This window comes from Festucalex cinctus, chromosome 15, assembly GCF_051991245.1.
Source record: "Festucalex cinctus isolate MCC-2025b chromosome 15, RoL_Fcin_1.0, whole genome shotgun sequence".
Lineage (NCBI taxonomy): Eukaryota > Metazoa > Chordata > Actinopteri > Syngnathiformes > Syngnathidae > Festucalex > Festucalex cinctus.
The window spans coordinates 15,791,906-15,810,590 of record NC_135425.1 but is presented as its reverse complement, the minus strand read 5'-3'; the positions used below and the strand labels follow the sequence as shown (position 1 = coordinate 15,810,590).

General features: G+C 36.4%; 3 protein-coding genes across 16 annotated transcripts in view; 1 reads left to right on the top strand and 2 right to left on the bottom strand.

Annotated features, from left to right (window-relative positions):
- The window catches only part of LOC144002689 (uncharacterized), a 119,543-nt gene that overhangs the window by 77,359 nt on the left and 23,499 nt on the right, over nt 1-18,685 (bottom strand). The gene's annotated exons all lie outside the window — the stretch shown is intronic.
- LOC144002692 (uncharacterized) lies at nt 225-2,903 on the bottom strand. 2 transcript variants are annotated; one of them, XM_077498130.1, is made up of 4 exons: nt 2,786-2,903; nt 2,554-2,637; nt 1,798-2,002; nt 225-870 (listed from the first exon to the last, which is right to left on the bottom strand). In XM_077498130.1, exons 1-4 carry the CDS (start codon nt 2,861-2,863, stop codon nt 713-715), a joined length of 525 nt encoding a protein of 174 aa, XP_077354256.1. In that variant the 5' UTR covers nt 2,864-2,903; the 3' UTR covers nt 225-712. The 2 variants fall into 2 exon arrangements, with proteins under 2 accessions (XP_077354256.1, XP_077354257.1); XM_077498131.1 differs by lacking the exon at nt 2,786-2,903 and adding an exon at nt 2,716-2,761.
- Nucleotides 2,971-18,233, top strand: LOC144002691 (uncharacterized). Its single transcript, XM_077498129.1, has 18 exons — nt 2,971-2,980; nt 3,781-4,033; nt 4,180-4,283; nt 4,367-4,642; nt 4,780-4,873; nt 5,094-5,161; nt 5,286-5,351; nt 5,956-6,108; nt 6,253-6,318; nt 6,405-6,533; nt 6,705-6,758; nt 6,971-7,042; nt 7,155-7,226; nt 7,544-7,615; nt 7,728-7,799; nt 8,134-8,202; nt 8,444-8,507; nt 17,776-18,233. The coding sequence occupies exons 2-18, from the start codon at nt 3,928-3,930 to the stop codon at nt 17,790-17,792; spliced, it is 1,554 nt and encodes a 517-aa protein (XP_077354255.1). The 5' UTR covers nt 2,971-2,980; nt 3,781-3,927; the 3' UTR covers nt 17,793-18,233.

The following is an 18,685-nucleotide window of genomic DNA, read 5'->3' as shown; positions in this document are numbered from 1 at the left end:
AAGGGCCCTCGCAACCCGGGCCACGTTGGGGTATATGCAAGTCGTGGGACGTGCACGTTGGGGTACTGTTAAATAGACAAGGACCATGGAAAATAGAAATGCATTTGCCATGCCTTGTGTGTAAAAAGGTGCAGTAAAAGGGCAAAAATGATGCACAATTCCCAAAATAAATGCAAAAGTGTGGACTTTTGATGTGTGTGCAAAGTATCATGAAAAGTCGCTCGTTTGATATTCAAAACCAGCATCTGTTTATTTGAAAACATTGCATGCCACAGAGATGGTGTGTGATAAAAAAAGAAAAGCTTTTTGATGACTCTTAATGTGGTGTCGCTGTGCAACACATATGTATTCATGACATAGTGAAGTATTGTGACAGTTTTGTAGGGTCCAGCAAACAGTAAATGTGTGACAGTGATTAAATAAAAAATGTAGCTTTGAAGCAGGCTAACCAATGACATCATCTAAAGGGGAAAAAAGCACATGAGCAAGCATAGGTATAAGTAGAGGAGAAAAAGAGATGAAAGAAGTGCGAGAGATGGAACAGGAGAGGAATGCAGCTGTTTATGTATAGCTGTTGTAACAGGACAGATTAAATAACACTTTAACCTGGGGTTAACAGCGCCCTAGGACAGATAAACTCTTTAGTGTAAAAGTTTTCTGGGACAGATGAATCCCTTGTGGTCAAAGAGTTTGGGTTAGCACATAGTCTGTCTTAGGATAATGTAACCTCCATGGATGAATGAGTCCTAGGACGCTTTGACCTGCGGGCTAAAACTTCAGGGGGGTTAACCTGTCCTGTTATATTGTGATCATCGTCTTCGTGCATGTCCTCAGTGGCTTCTTCTGTCTGTGTGGCAGCATTTGATACATCTGTAGAACAAAAAAGAATGAAGAATCATGTTAGATCTGTGAAGTTTGGTTGTCTTAGGTGTAGTTTACAGAACAGTCGTGTGCATATTTGTAGCATGGTAGTGTCTTAATACAAATGCATATTATGTAATGCACTGTATATGGATATTACAGACGTAATATTTGACGGTGATCTTATATGCATAGTTTTAGCCCGTTAATAAATAATATAGCTAGTAAGTAATAAGACAGGCAAAAATGGTATAGTAGAATCCTCAGGGTCAAAAAGCAATGTTTTAGGATTGTGTGATGAAATGATGAATAAAAGTAAGGATACTACAGGTACATAAATGGTTATGTAAGTGTAAAATTTGGCATGGTGTGTCCAGATACATGCAGGATAAGTATAAAATATTATGGTGTGTGAATGATTTTTTCTTAGTAAAAATTAGTTTTGTAAAGGTCAAGTGACAGTATGTCCAAAAAAAAAGTCAAAAGAAATCTATGGTATAGAAACATCATAATCAGGGGCAAAGACATAAACATAATAATAGTAATTAATGATAGAATTTAAATACAATCTTTTCCATGAATATGTCAGTTATTTTGAGAAGATACAGAAAAAAAAGAACTTTGAAGTGTCTATCAGTGGATGAAAGAGGGCAAGATCACAGCATAGCTACATGATATCAGTCACATTTGAAAGTAATCAAGTGTAGTATGTATTCACATTATATACATAGAGAAATAGCGGCTCAATAATCAGTCAGTGTTTCAGTTAACAGTCCAATGTTACCTTCAAGATATTTCTAACAGGAAAAAAGGAATGTGCATTAACAAAAAAATAAAAAAATGTCCATTGTCAAACATGTCATTCATTATACACAGTGTAGGATGGGGATGCTTGCTGTGTTAGTGTTTGTGTGTCTTCCATGTCATATAGCTTACCATCACGGACAAATGCATCACATGCATCCTTTATATCCAATGAAGTCTGGAGTTCTTTCACAAGCTTGGTTTTGAAGTCGATCTGTTTTTCAAGTGCTCGATTGACTCGAGTCACATGGACTAGTTGGTTCATCATTTGGGAATGAAGATCAAGGCTGCGCTGGTATAAGTCGTTGCGACTGAAAGCATGATCATTGCATGCATACTGTAATGACAAAGCATTCAATGAAAATCAGTCATGTTAGATTGTATGATTGTAAATAGCAGAGGTAACGTGTTGGTGCAAAACTTTGTGGTCATGTTGCATGTTACTCAATGGCTGTGTGTGTCAAAACGAGTGTATTTGAAAAAATATACAAATATATACACACGGACATATATATTTATACAGTATAACAGTACCACATGTATTGGTTTGAAGGAAAGAGTTGAAAAGCAGTCTTCAGAAAAATGCACAAGACGCACAAAGTACCATTTCACTACATGTAATAAGTTGTCAATTAGACATGTGAATTAAGTGGTTAAGATAGTGGCTACTGTGCAAGTAAGCTTCAATTGTCTCTAAAAGGTGAGCGTATGTGTTATACATGATATCAATGGCTAGACGTGCTCATGGAGAAACATTACAAACAGAAAAACACACTAAAGGTGCCTTTAACAAACCTGTCAATAAATGAGAACTTAATACATATATGTATGGCATACTGTATATGATTGAGAAAGTTGTCCAGTTGAGTTTATGTATTGTATACTTACGGAAAAAAGTTGGCAATCTTTGCGTATGGAGATGATTTGAGGGTCTTTATCAAAAGAGAATTTGCTGGGTGATTTGTCCATGTTCTGTAGAAAAGCAAAGGAGTAGAAATAAATACAGTGTCATACTTCATAAACATACAAGAAATTTGTAGCTGTATTAACCATTGTTGGTATTTGAAGTGATAATTTAGGAATAGAAGTGTAGTGATTGCAGAATGTACAGAGTGCTTACCTTGTATGACTTTGTAGATGGAAATGTCCTTTGTTGAAAGAGCTCTTTGTTGTCTACTATATATGCAAGGACAAGCATAAGTAGGTGTGGTTATGAAGTACTTGACCATAGAAATAAAGGAGTGGTATCAAATGTATGGACCGTGGTTTGGCTCAGGCCCGCAAAGGGGTTTAATGTGGCACAAGAGATAATATTGTAAGGTACAAAAAATAATAATAATATGAGTAATGTCTTACCAATTAATCAGATGGCCAAAATCAAAACAAAGAAATGTGTCATTTCAAAAGTAGTTTTTAGATGACCAATCAATTAGAACACGGAATGGATAAACATGTCATTATTTTACACACAAGCTAAAGTTATGGATTGTTGGGGAAAAAAAGACAGACAAACATAAATGTGCTGAATATGACACTCATTCAGCTATTGGTAACACAAACACAATATGGTGTGAATTAATGTCCAATAACTTCATTAATTGTGTCACACAGTACATTCTAGAAATAATATATATATGAAAGACAGGTAGATATAACACGTTCGGAACTCATATAGGCAGTGTTGCCATGTTCCATTTGCATGTGAGTTATTCTTAGGAAAAATGTATTTACAGTTGAGCCTTGCTATTTAGGGCTGTTCTACAAATAGCAAAAATCTGTCTATAACTGATGTCGATTGTATTTAAGCTATATACCATGATGTTATCAGTCCAGCCAACTTAGTTATAAGTAATTGTAATCATTAGCAAAGGCAATAGGAAACAAACAGAATGCACATAGCTTACAAAACATAAAAGTAGTTGTATAAAAGTGTTGATGTTTAAATGTCATTGTGTAACAGTGTTGATGTTTAAATTTCATAGAAGTGTCATATTTTGCCCGCCCCTTCTGTTCTTATTGGTCAAAAGTCTGACTCTTTCAAGGGCGGCTACATTTAAACCACCGTCACTGAAAGAGACTTCCTCTTGTTGTTCTTCACTGGTTTTGCGTCAGCAGATTCAGAGAGCACAGACAGCAAGATTTCCACAAACGTTATTTCAGCTGTTGGAGTATCTTCTAGTTAATTTATTTATTTTGTAGTAACAGGTAATTGTATATTCAATATTTATTATATAATTGGAGTGTAGATACTTAGCTTCTCAGATGCCTCGGGGGAAAGGCTATCATCGTTCGCAGGCAGCCACAAAGAGGATGACTGAACGTCTTCAACTTGGTGATGTTCAGCAGTCATTTCATGCAACTTGCACACGTAAGTAGCTACTATTTGTGTTTAATATTTTAAGCACGAAGATGTTTGATGAATTATTGTGGAGAAAAATGTAAACAGTGTTTTATTACATTTGTTGTCATGAAATGTAATTCAATAATGATTATTTCTGTATGTGCTAATAATAGGTGGGGGTACAGGTGGTCGTCACAAAGTGCAAGAATGGCCAATTTCTTGCGTTACTGGTCGAAGCCACAAGTTGGTCATACCCTCTGAGTGTCCAAACAAGAAGGTATAAATGGTTTCTACATTTAAGAAAAAAGTACAATAAATGGTGATTGTGCTAAATGAAATACTGTACATTATGTCATGTAGTTTGTCTTGCTCATTGGAGACTCGCACCTACGGAGCATCGCAGATGGTTTTGTGGAGATGCCAAAGGGTTCTTTTTCCTTTGGTGTCATGTCGACACCCGGAGCTTGTGCAACTGAGTTGACTACTGAGGTGCAGCATGCTGTTGTGCCTAGAACACCAGACGTGGTTTGTCTTTTGGCTCCTAGCAATAACCTGACATCCAGCCGCACCCCTGACGAGGCAGGAGCAGATTTCTGCAGACTCCTTGGTATTGTCTGTGGTCGGTGGCCTAATAAGGTACATGTATATCATGTTTATTAATAGATTTGCAATACTATTATGAGGATGTATACACGATTGTAGTGTGATGTAGAATTATTTTCATGGGTAAAATAGTACAAACATTAGTTATAAACACTGCTTGTTTTGAATAGGTGTTTGTCTTGGACTTTCCTCCACGTCTAACCGTGGATGTGACTCAGCAGGATTACTTGCGTCAGGAGTTTCATCGTGTGTCAGCACGTATGGGTGAGTTACTAGATAATGACATTCAGTTAGGTTTTACATGTTATATCATATGGTGTGCCTTTTTGTTACACTGTAAACTGTGCATCCTACAGAATATAAACTATGAATGTAAAAAGACTTTAATAGGCAATAAACGTAGATATCCAGAATTGGATAAAATTATTGCTGACTGTAGTAGAAACTCATAATGAAGGATGTTCTCTCCCAATGTCTTTTTAAGGGGTCAAGTACATGTCTATTGCAGCGTTCTTCCCTTTGAAGAACTTGAAGCTGTGGAGTAAAGATGGTGTAAGTTCCATTATGGTGTAATAATTCAGAATCATTGGATATGCACATTGATTAGATTTGTATGGTAGTACTGGAATAAAATAGTTAGGTTAGTACTGATATAAAAGTGTTACTTTTTTTGCAGGTGCACTTGAGTGATGATCATGGGATGAGTATCCTTGTGCAGTTGATGTGTGATGGTGTTCATCAGGTTAGCCATTTCATACTGTTATTTGTTTCATTGTAGTTTTGCATTATGTTTGTAATGTGCTTAAATTGTTGTGTAGTTGTATGGAAATATGTAAATATTTCTGAATGCAGTATATACAGGACTGTCTCAGAAAATTAGAATATTGTGGTAAAGTCCATAATTTTCTGTAATGCAATTAAATAAACAAAAATGCCATACATTCTGGATTCATTACTAATCAACAGAAATATTGCAAGGCTTTTATTGTTTTAATATTGCTGATTATGACATATTTTTGTACTTGGTCTGAGGAAATATTCGAATATTTAGAGTTAAGATATTTGGCAGAAAATGCCATAATCAGCAATAATAAAACAATAAAAGGCTTGCAATATTTCAGTCGATTAGTAATGAATCCAGAAGCATTTTGCTTATTTAATTGCATTTCAGAAAATAATGGAATTTACCACAACATTATAACTTTCTGAGACAGTCCTGTATGTATTTTGACATGTATTTTATGTAATGCTGTTTGTGAATCATGATTTAGACAAATATCGGTGATATATAAGTAACATAAATATGATTATGCATGTGTTTTTTTTATGTATTTTTGTATTATCAGCAACTTGACCTCCAAACACCTAAGTTGGAGGTACAAGTAGCGTCAAGGCCACCAGCAGTTAAAACTATTCCAAAAATTGTGGTGAAGGGTGAGACTTTGGTTCTTCGTCGATTGAACCCGTTTGAGTGGACTGTTGTTGGACCAGGCAGGAAGGTAATGGTTGCATAATAGTAATAGCTTGGTTGTTGTAGTTTTTAGTGTTGTGATATATTTGTTTTACATTAGATTCTCCAACGTTGAGCAAAGTAAAGGTCAGTATAGGTTGATAAATAAAAATGATGATGTCTGTCATTGCAGAGGAGGCAAGCAGGACTTGAACAATCCTCTGACGGGGTTCCCAAAAAGAGGAAAATTCAGCATAACGTTAGTTTGTTTAGAATAATTATATACTGTATTTGTTATAGACAAGATGCATTCAGTCACATATTTTCAAAATGTGTATTTCACAGGTTGTGCTAAAGGAATGTTTCATTCCTCTAACCCCAGTTTGGTTCAGCAGTGAAATGTTGGGTGCGATGGATAAGATAAAACCATCAGATCTGTCCAGCCCTGTGAAGGCTGCTCCAAGAGACAAAAAGGTAATTTTCATGTAAATGTCATGGTTCAGGTGTTGTCATTAAGTGAGTCCAGTCATTTACGTGACACATTCTTCTTGATTGATAACATTTAAATTGTGTATAGTGGTCCAAAGAAGCTGTAATCTGCATGTGTGGAATATATAAATATATATATTTTTTGTCTGTCATTAGAAATCAAATGTGAGATATGGACAGAGAGTTGTTTTCAAAAGGACAAAGTCACAGGTTTGTGTTTCTTTCTTTGTTTTATTGGGGAGTAATGTAAATATTAGACTAGTTTATAATTGCTGTTATTCAGTTTGAGAAGGGGAGAATAAAATGTTTTATAGTAATGAGCGACAATAGTTATTGTAATATAAATTAGTAAATTTTTAGTTGTTTTGCAGGCAACATTGTACATTGTAAGTATGTATTACTTTTGTTATTGTGTTTAATAGGCAACACCAAGGCCGTTGGTGGATGCAAGTTTGTCTTGTTCCAGTGGTGTGGAAAAGGTTGTGCAGGAGGAGGTTCGTGGCCTGCTTTAGAATGTCACCTTAAAAAAAGAGAACATGTTTTGTAGCAATGAGTGACAATTGTTATATAAATGATATAAGGTCATTGGTAGTTGTTGTTTTGCAGGCAAGACAAAGGATGGTGGTGGATGCCAGTATTTGTTCTTCCAGTGTTGTGGAAGAGGTTGTGCAGGAAGAGGTTTGTTTCTTACTTACAATTTTAAAAAAGAAAGAAAATTATAAGTGCCTATTAGTGATGTATGATTGTTGTTATTTATGTTATTGATCTAGCATATTGTTCAAGCATTAACAATAATGGTAATTTATGTATAATCCAGCAGACTAGTGAGGAGGAGTTAAGTGTACTTTTAAATGTGCAAGTAATAGTAAAACAATAAAAAAACATACACAGTAGTTTGTTGGCTCAGTGGAGCATGCAACATCATGTCATTGTATAAGCTTTTTGCTGTTGTATACATTCTAAGTATGTATTACTTTTGTTATTGTGTTTAATAGGCAACACAGAGGCCATTGGTGGATGCAAGTTTGTCTTGTTCCAGTGGTGTGGAAAAGGTTGTGCAGGAGGAGGTTCGTGGCCTGCTTTAGAATGTCACCTTAAAAAAAGAGAACATGTTTTGTAGCAATGGGTGACAATTGTTATATAAATGATATAAGTTTATTTGTAGTTGATGTTTTGCAGGCAAGAGATAGGATGGTGGTGGATGCCAGTCTTTGTTCTTCCTGTGTTGTGGAAGAGGTTGTGCAGCAAGAGGTTAGTTTCTTACTTTACAATTTTAAAACAGAAAGAAAATTATGATAAGTGCCTATTAGTGATGCATGGTGGTTGTTATTTATGTTATTGATAAAGCACATTGTTTAAGCTTTAACAATATTGTTAATTTACGTATAAATCAAATAAACTAATGAGGATGATTGAAGTGAATTTTTGTAATGTTGCATAAGTAATGGTATAACCATGAAAACATACATAGTTGTTTGTTGGATGCATGGAGCATGCAACATCAATTCATCGTCTACCCTTGTTGCTGTTGTATAATTCACATAGCAAGTATGGATTACTTTTGTTGTGTTTTTTTGTTTAATAGGTAACACAAAGACCGTTGGTGGATGCAGGTTTGTGTTGTTCCAGTGGTGTGAAAGAGGCTGTGCAGGAGGTTCGTGTTCTGCATTAAAATGACAAGTTCCATAAAAGTACATTGTTTTCTATGTAGTGATGTAGTTTGTTGTTGATGATTTTGCCATTCATCTGGGCGAATGTTGAAGTAGTAAAAACATAGATAAGATATCTAACAATTTTCTGCAACCTTTATCCTATGCATGTTTGGTGATGTTGTGTAATGTTAAATTAATAAATGAATCATGTGTTAAAGATAATGTTTTGTCATATACCTATAGTTGCCGAGGGAGAGGACTTCTCGCATGCAGCATGCAGCCAAGATCAGTCCCAAGAGTATACAAAGTAAGACCATTGGTGATGCAAATACATCTATGTGTTATGTTTTAGAGAATGATGTTACATGTGATTCACTCTTGACTGATAGGGATACAACATATGACAGTTATGCACACACTGACGGCTCCAGTATTAATGTTCATCCAATGTCATTCGGGGCTTCAAGTGATGCTCTAGAGTGTCAACGCAAAAGTGTGAATGGGTCTTTTCATCAGGGAGACATTCGGTTGAACCATCCAGGTAAGCAGTGTATGGCTATTGCGTATGTGGGTCTAGCAAATCACACAGTTAGGAGTGCGTTTTCATGGTGTTCAGAAGATTTAGACAAAGTTGTTGTTTTAGGTGATCGTTTGTATACATTATTGCAGAATAGTGGCAAGTTCAGTAGCTCACATAACTATTTAATGGTGCCAGACTTGCCAAAGCAGCTGGCTTTTGAAGGAAACCGGTTTGCGCTTAAGGAAATAGATGTGGTGTCTGGATTTTTACCGATGGTCAATAAAACTAATATTGTGGAAGGTCAAGATGTTACTATTTTAAAAGGATTGCAAAAGATACATGATCAAGTTGATTCATGTTTGCTAACCATGGGTTGTTATACATGTGCAATCATTAGCCAAAATGGACAGTATGCAGTGTTTGATTCCCATGCTCGCAGTGCTCGTGGAATGCCAGATGGTGATGGTAAAACTGTTATAGTTTACTTTAATTGTCTTCAAGATGTTTACGATCATGTATGTAATTTGACAAAAAAGACATGTACAGGGCCAACGTTTTTTGAGTTTTCAGGTTTTCACGTTGTGCGGACACAGACAAGTTCATATGAACACTCTGTAAAGGGTGTTGGAATGATTGTATTAGATTCCCTGGCTGAAGTTACATGTAATGTAGGGTTGCCTGATAAGAGCACTACATTTGAGCGCCATACATACACAGAGGTGGACAAAATAAATTCCCAACCAGTGTCATTTGGAGCTCCAAGTTATGCTTTAGAGCGTTTTGATGACAGAAGCTTGAATGGTTTTCATCAGAGAGACACACTGCAAGTAATGGGTCAATGGTCAGTGGGTCAACAGGCTAAACCCTCTGTAAAGTGTTTTGAAATGACTACACAGGATTGTACTGTTTCACAGCGAAGTAAGATGTCATTGAGAAGCAAAGTTTCAAGGACATTGAAAAGTTGTGATTCCACTGCACTAAATGAAGATGTTCAGATAATGGGCAATGTGACTTATAAAAAGATCCAGTTTAAGCCTATTGGTAAACAAGTCGCCCAAACTTTATGTACACGATTTAAATGGGATTTAGAGAAATGTGTTGCACAAGAGTTTGCAAGTGATGGTTTATTAGGGCCTCCATGCCAGAAAGAGAAAATAATAGGTGATGGGAACTGTTTTTTTCGAGCAGTATCTCAAGCTGTGTGTGGTTCACAAAAGAACCACAGAAAAATCAGACTAGCTGTTGTAAAACAAATGGAATTGAATGCAATTGTGTATGAAACATTTTTAAGAAGTGAGTACTCTTCAATGGGTGAGTATATAAAAAAATCAAAAATGCGATATGTTGGCAGTTGGGCTACTGAAGTGGAGATTCAAGCAACAGCAGATTGTTTGGGGGTAAATATATTTACATATTATGATGGCAAGTGGTTAGAATATAGTTCAAAATCAAAAGAGGGAATTTACCTAGAAAACAGCAATGGTAATCATTATGAAACTGTTATTTGTGTGCATAATCCAGAACTGCAAAGGTGTTATGGTTTATGTAAAGCCAATCTTGCCAACTCCAAAGCGTACAATTTTCGAAGTCAAAATATGGTTCAGGCTTCATGTATACCAGTAAGTATTAAAGGTGCAAACCGTACTGACAATTTGAATTCATCTAAAACGTTAACTATTAAGAAAGAAGTAGTGAATATTGATGATGTTTCAGCTCAACCAAAATGTGCAAACAGTAATAGGTGTATTTCTAAGTATTTAATACTTAAATATAGATCTCTCAAGACAAGTAAATATCAAAAAAATGTTTTACACAGAAATAAACTAAAGCAAATGTGTGTTGAGAAATATCGCCAAAATGCAATACATCGGGAGAAACTTAGGGATAAAAGTATAATCAAGTATCAGCAAAACACAGTGCACAGAGAAAAAGTAAAAGAAATAAGTGTAAAGAAATATCATCAAAACAAATTGCATAGAGAAAAAGTGAAAGAAAGGAGTGCAAAGAAATATCAGCAAAATGAACTGTATAGAGAAAAAATTAAAGAAAGGAGTGCAAAGAAATATCGGCAAAACGAATTGCATAGAGAAAAAGTAAAAGAAAGGAGTACAAAGAAATATAGGGAAGAGGAATTGCATAGAGAAAAAGTAAAAGAAAGGAGTACAAAGAAATATAGGCAAAGTGAATTCCATAGAGAAAAAGTAAAAGAAAGGAGTACAAAGAAATATAGGCAAAATGAATTCCATAGAGAAAAAGTAAAAGAAAGGAGTACAAAGAAATATAGGCAAAGTGAATTCCATAGAGAAAAAGTAAAAGAAATGAGTACAAAAAAATATTTGCAAAATGAATTCCATAGAGAAAAAGTAAAAGAAATGAGTACAAAAAAATATTTGCAAAATGATCAACACAGGAAAAACGTGAAAGAAATGAGCATAAACAAATATCGGTATAATGTAGTGCACAGGCAAAATGTAAAAGTTCGAAGTAAAAGTAAGTATGATAGCAATCCTGATCACAAGAAAAAAGTTAAAGCAGCTACCAAATTAAGGATCCAAAAAATTAAAGAAAAGTCAACACAGATAGATTTCATAATGGAAAATTTTTTAGATAAAGTAAAAAACGGGCCTGAATTTGTCTGTAGCGTCTGCCATAGATTGTTGTTTAGACGCCAGGTTTTACTATATAAAATAGATAATTATAAGAAGAATGAAAAAATAGCTTTAATAGCTGAGAAATGTGTAACAGAAGAATATTTGCACAAATGTAGTACGGACTGTCTAATACCATGTATGGCATTACAGTCAGCTCGAGGCCAGCTGTGGATTTGCTTCACATGCAATAGTAAGATTCTTCAAGGTGAAATACCTCCGGAATGCGTAATTAACAAATTGGCAGTCCAACCAATTCCACCTGAATTGTCATGTTTAAACAGCTTGGAACAACATTTGATCGCCTTACATATACCGTTTATGAAAATGCTAGCGTTACCTAAAGGTGGGCAAAATGGAGTACATGGACCAGTGACATGTGTTCCAGCCAATATTGTGCAAACAAACAATTTGCTGCCTCTTTCTAATATGGAAGGATCTTTATTGCCAGTAAAACTGAAGCGTAAATTAACATATAAAGGTTATTATGAATACCAATTTGTTGATACAATGCGCATCAGACAAGCATTACAAATTTTAAAACAAACAAATGTGCATTATAAAGATGTTGATTTTAACGAAGCTTGGATAAATGAGTTTTGTAGACAACAAGGTGAAGTTGTAGAAAATGTCAATAATGCTGAAAGTGGTGAAAACTCAAATGTTGAAGACGAGCTTTTGCATGATAGACAACAACATTGTATGTTTCAAGACACCTGTCTGATGCCTGTTGATATTGGTCAGGAAGCGCTTGATCAATACTTTGATGATGTATTAAATTTGGCACCAGCAGAAGGGAACAATCCTGTGAAATTGCTTTCTGATCATACAAATGAAGCCAAATGCTTCCCAGTCTTATTTCCACAGGGACAAAATACATACCACGATAGCAGGCAATATCGACTAACTTTGGCGCGTTACTTCAACAACAGAATTTTACATGCTGATGGGAGGTTTGCACAAAATGTTGAATATATATTTTTTGCTCAGTACATGTCTGAGATTGAACAGGTTATTTCGAGTGTATCCATTGCATTGCGCAAAGGAAACAAAGGTCAAACATTTAAAAAGCTGAGTGAAGATATGTTAAAAAATGAAGATTCATTGAGGGATTTATTGAAGTTTGATGAAGGTTATCGTTTCCTTAAACCTATAAGAGGAACCCCAGCTTTTTGGCAGGGAGTTCAACGAGACCTGGTAGCTTGTGTCCGTCAGCTTGGTGTTCCTACCTGGTTTTGCTCATTTTCTTCGGCTGATCTGCGATGGCAAACTCTTCTCTACAGTATTTTGAAAACCCAAGGTCGAACACAGACAGTAGAAGACTTGGAATGGGCAGACAAATGTGAACTGTTGCGTCACAATCCTGTTGCTGCAGCAAGATATTTTGATTTTCGGTGGCATATCTTTTTGCGAGAGGTGATTATGTCAGATTCAGATCCAATTGGTAAAGTCCTGGATTACTTTCATAGGGTGGAATTTCAACAGCGTGGTTCACCTCATACCCACTGCTTTTTTTGGATTTTCAATGCTCCACAGATTGACAAAAATACAGATGATGAAGTATGTGAATTTATAGATAAATATGTAACATGTGAATTGCCCTCAGAAGATAAGGCTTTATTAGACATAGTCACATCTGTACAGGAGCATTCAAAGCAACATACCAAATCATGTAAAAAGAAAAACACAAGTTGTCGTTTCAATTATCCCAGGCCAGCATCAAGTAGGACATTTATTTCCCGGCGGAAAACAGATGAAAATTCCAAAAAACAATGTGAATGTAAGGTAGATAAAGATGCTTTAGCAAAATGTGCATGTAAAAATGAAGATCAGCAAGAATCTACCAAAGCAGCAGAAATTATGACAGCAGTAAAAACTGCTCTTTCAGATAAAAATTCTACCTATGACTCTGTGGAACATTTGTTTGAAAGCCTCGGCATAAATCAAGAAATGTTTGAGGATGCATATCAACGCTTTAGTCGCAATACACAAGTTGTTTTGAAAAGGGACGTTAATACGGTTTGGGTAAATCAGTATAACAAGTCACTACTAAAATGTTGGAATGCTAACATGGACATACAGTATGTTATTGATGCATATGCATGTATAGTGTACATAATTTCTTATATTTCAAAGGCAGAAAGGGAAATGGGACTATTGTTAAGGAATGCTCAAAGAGAAGCTACAAAAGATGGAAATGTTTCTGCCAAAGATGCATTAAAAAATCTTGGTAGTGTTTATTTGCACAATAGAGAGGTGGGGGCTCAAGAGGCAGTTTATCGGTTAACAAATATGCATCTGAAGGAATGCTCAAGGAAAGTAGTATTTATACCAACAGGGGACAATCAAGTAAAAATGAGTTTGCCTTTAAATGTGTTAAGGCAAAAGGCGGCTTCACGTAATCTTACCACAGAAGACATGTGGATGACCAGTACAGTAGAACGGTATAAAAATAGACCAAATGATACCACTTTTAACGATATGTGTATGGCCACATTTGCATCAGAATACCGTGTTTTGAGTAAAAATGAGAAATGCCAAAATCGGATTACACTGAATAATGATTGCGGTTTCATCGCAAAAAGAACACGCACAAAACCTGCAGTAGTTCGATACATGCGTTTTTCTGAAAGTACAAATTCAGAATTGTTTTACCAAAGTAGGATGCAGTTGTTTTTGCCATATCGGGTAGATACACAGCTAAAACCTCCCAACTGCGAATTATTTGAACAGTTTTACAAAAATGGTCATGTGAGATTTAGTGATGGTTCAAAACGTTCAGTGAAGTCGGTTGTCGATTTGAACAGAAGTAAATTTGAAAAAGAAGCAAATGAATTGGAAGCCATCCAGAATATGATTGATTCTGATGGCATTTTAGAAAATGCTTGGTGTGAGCTGTTCCCCGAGCAAGAACTAGAGCGATTACAATGTGAGGAGGAACGGAAAAACAAAGACCAGATCGTCGACGAACATGTAGAAAATATTCCTGATTTAGGTGTAAGTAACCAAAAAATAGCACATTTGGAAAAGAGAAATAATATAATGAGCAGAGGTGACGGCTTGGCTTTAATTAGATCTCTCAATGACACACAGTTGTCTGTTTTCTATCAAATGCGACGATGGTGTTTAGAAAAGGTAGCAGGGAAAAATCCTGATCCATTCCATGTATTTATTACAGGTGGTGCCGGCACAGGAAAAAGCCATTTAATAAAAGCTATTCAGTATGAAGCAACTAGATTGTTGTCAACAATCTGTTGCCATCCTGACAGTGTTTGTGTTTTGATAACTGCTCCAACAGGGATTGCTGCATACAATTTACATGCATCAACTATCCATCATACATTTAGCATAGGCAAAGATTGTCGCTTACCTTACACACCATTAGGTGAAGAAAAGCTTAATTCTTTGCGCGCCAAATATAGTGATTTGCAAATTCTCATAATAGATGAAATATCTATGGTTGATCATAAAATGTTATCATATATTCATGGTAGATTAAGGCAAATTAAACAAACTGGTGACGTTCACCCCTTTGGTAAAGTAAGTGTAATTGCTGTGGGAGATTTTTTCCAGTTGCCTCCAGTAAAAGGGAAACCCCTGTATGTAGATGATGTTGGTTTTAATTTGTGGTCTGATCGATTTAGAGTTGTCGAATTGAAAGATATAGTTAGGCAAAAAGACCATGTCTTTGCAGAGTTGCTGAATAGAATACGAACTCGTTCTAAAGGCACTCCAATGTTACAAACTGATATAGAAATTCTAAAACGCTGTGAAACTGGTGAAGTTAGCTCAGCATTGCACATATTTCCTACAAATAAACAAGTAAATGAACACAACATTCAGCAGCTATTTAAGACATGTCCTGAATATATCGAGATAGATGCTCAGGATTTTATGACTAATAAGAAAACAGGAAAAGTAGAGTTAAAAAGTGGACACCACACAAAAACTCATGATGCATGTTTGGCAGAAAAATTGTTGTTGGGAAAAGATGCACGGGTTATGTTGTGTAAGAATGTGGATGTTATGGATGGTCTGGTAAATGGTGTATGTGGTACGGTAACACATATTGTTACTTACCAGAATAATACATTTCCTCAAAAAGTGTATGTGAAATTTGACGATGATCAAATAGGCGCTCAGAGTAGGAAACTATCTGCAGGTTCAAATTCGTTTGTTTCAATGGGTGCCACTGTGATAATGCCAGAAGAAGAAAGAGTCACAAAACAAGGAGGGTTGCGCAGACAATTTCCACTTAAACTTGCGTGGGCGAGTACAATACATAAAGTACAAGGAATTACAGTTGACAATGTAGTAGTGTCTCTCAAAAAAATATTTTCCGCAGGACAGGCGTATGTGGCCTTAAGTCGTGTTACCAGTTTGGCAGGGTTAGTTATTCAAGATTTTGAAGATAAGGCTCTGTATTGTAAAGATCACATTAAAGATGCAATTCAGAACATGCCCAAATTCCCAATAGAATGTACAACCAAACCCAAATTCAACACACAAGCTTTTTCATTATTCATGATGAATGTACAAAATTTGACTTGTCATGTTGCAGATTTGGCATTGTGCACACAGCATATGCAGCTTAATTGTATTGCTGTTACAGAAACCTGGCTACCGGCTGTTTTTTCAATGGAAGCAATCAAACTTAATGGTTACAATTTTCATAGTGCACCACGTGCTTTAGCATACAATGGCAACCACCCTGCTTTGGTTGCCTTGCAACACCAACAACGTGGTGGTGTTGGCATGTATGTTTCACAAAGTATGAAATATGACATTCTCAAACTACCAAATTTCAACTTGGAATGTTGGGCTTGTAAATGTATAACTTACAATATATTAGTAGCAGTAATTTATCGACCACCATCATATCCCATGTCTTTATTTACAGAAAATCTAGGAAAGTTACTTGATTGGTTAGATCCTCAAAGTAACACAATAGCTGTTATGGGAGATTTCAATGATGACCTTCTGAAATCATCCAGAATCTGCAAATTTGTAACAGACCGAGGGTATTCTCAGTTTGTTGCAGAATCCACAACAGAAAAAGGTACCCTAATTGATCATGTGTATGTTAAAACTATATATTATAATGTGCGATCAAAAGTTTTACCGACATATTTCAGTGATCATGAAGGGCTTGTGTGTTCTTTTACATATACGCACTTATAACAATCCAGAAAACTAACATATTTTTACACACTTGCGTTGACAAAAGTGGCAATTGATAAATGTGTAGTTCCAGAACAAATTATTGGAAACCTCTTACTTTTAAAATAATGTCAAGAATATTACCACCGGAAAATCACTGTTTGCGTACGCAGTGCCCCTTTGGGTGCCCTAAGCTTAAAAGTGTGATGGTGGCCCAAATTTTATTGTATTTTTCTTCGCGGTGTGGGAGGCATTTCTCATACAACAATAATAGTTTGCATGGCTTAAAGACCCAACCCCAACCTTTTGTTGTGCCATAGACTGGTTCAAACAAGTTGATGCAGACCAGCAATCATTCGCAATTCAGACGGATTGAGGTGATCAAAAGATGATATGATTGCACGGCTACTTAGTAGCGGATAAACTGCTAATGGTACGTCGGCAGCTTGTGCAGCTTTCCACATGTTGCTCCACTAGCTTATTTCAACAGGATTGTTGTGTTGACTGTTTTTGCGTACTTGCCTTGCACAACCCTCTTCATCTACTTCACGAGATACCACCAGAAAAACGACGGGGAAGATCACCATCTTGTCGAATCTGTTTCATCTTGGGAAGATGACGCCAAGGCACGGCTTGTTTAACTGTGTGTTCGGTCATTGTTTACTTCTTGTTTCTTTTGCTTTCTGTTTACGTCTTCAACTTGCAAACCGCAGAAGAGAGGGGAAACCTGCTCTGATGTCACGCACATTTCCATCGCATCTGATCACTCGCCTGCTCCCAGCTCCATGTCATTATGATATCACAATAAATTATTCCAAGTACCCTCTACAGTGCTCACGTAGTATTTATTTTTGTTTGATACATTGAATGAGTTTTTCTATGTATGTTTGAAATATCCAACTGTGTGAGTAGTCAATGAACGCACCAAGATTTACCGCCGAACGTGACTGACGTGCTTCGTTTTCTTTTGCTTCTCTCCACGCATCTCTGAATTGTATAATGTAAGCACCTTTTTTTCCCCAAAAAAACTTGTTCATGTGTGTTTATGTATGTTTATGTATGTCTTGCTGCAGCAGTAAAAACTGCTGCACCAAGACTCTTGACGAAAACAAGAATGTTTGTATTTTGCTGATAATGACAACTTTCATTGTTACACAGTCCACAGTTGCATTTGTGAATATCATACATTGGCCTGTTTGACTGCTGCTTGTCCTCTCTCTCTTGCCCGCTCCACCTCCAACTTGGAGGCGGGGCTAGGTGGTGATGAAAGAATGTGATACTTTTGCTGTATGGATTCTGCATTGACTGACCGCGACAAGATCTGAGGAGGAGGAGAGCCACATCCCCAGAGGCTTTGCTATGGAGAAATCTGCAATGGCTGACCAGGCCAGTTCCTGGGGAAGAAGCACTTTTGTGTCTACTTGTGGCGCTTCATCTCAATACAATGACTGTCTTGCCTTTAGAGCTAACATTTTACAGCACCATACTACAGTATTTGTGAAATCTTGCCATGCGTCATCTATTGCAACCTGGTCATCCTGGAAGGGGGATTCCCTCCCTCTGTGGTCCCTTCTCAAGGTTTCTCACATTTTCCCTAAATGGGGTTTTTGAGTTTTTCCTTGCCCGGTTGGAGGGTTAGATCAGGGGATGTCGCAACTTGTTTGTGGTTAAGTGCTACAGAAGTAAATGTGTCTTAACAACTTCATGATAGAATTTGTTTTCAATTCTCTCGGATGTGATTGGGTTGTATCAATTAAATGTTCTGATAAATTATTCAGTGAGTAGTAAAAATAGTTGGTCAAGTATAATGACATGAAATATAAGGAATACAAAAAACAAAACAAGAACCCTCTAAATTACACGTTTTGTTCCAGGCTTTATGTGCGTGCATAGTTTGAGTATTCACCTAGGTTTAGGCCAGAAGTGTTCTAACCTTTTGCAAAGAGGGCCAGGTATGGTAAGGTGAAAATGTGTGGGGCCTAATCAACCATTTAGTTTAGCCTGACATACGTTTTTACATGCAACACCAATGTTTAGACTCTCAAAAATGCAGCATTTTACTTGGCAAACAATGCATCGCTATGGCAACAGCGTGCGACAAAATTAAAAACTTTCGATAACTTTGCATCTTAAACATCATGGCTATATAGAATACTT

Excerpts from the sequence above, each read along its gene's own strand:
- LOC144002691 (XM_077498129.1), top strand. The coding sequence starts at position 3,928 with ATGCCTCGGGGGAAAGGCTATCATCGTTCGCAGGCAGCCACAAAGAGG. Across the intron at positions 4,034-4,179 it reads ATTTCATGCAACTTGCACAC|GTGGGGGTACAGGTGGTCGT; the intron begins GTAAGTAGCTAC and ends TGCTAATAATAG. Across the intron at positions 7,800-8,133 it reads AAGAGGTTGTGCAGCAAGAG|GTAACACAAAGACCGTTGGT; the intron begins GTTAGTTTCTTA and ends TTTGTTTAATAG.
- LOC144002692 (XM_077498130.1), bottom strand. The coding sequence starts at position 2,863 with ATGCTTGTCCTTGCATATATAGTAGACAACAAAGAGCTCTTTCAACAA. Across the intron at positions 2,003-2,553 it reads AAGATTGCCAACTTTTTTCC|TATGCATGCAATGATCATGC; the intron begins GTAAGTATACAA and ends TTGTCATTACAG. Across the intron at positions 871-1,797 it reads TGATGCATTTGTCCGTGATG|ATGTATCAAATGCTGCCACA; the intron begins GTAAGCTATATG and ends TTTGTTCTACAG.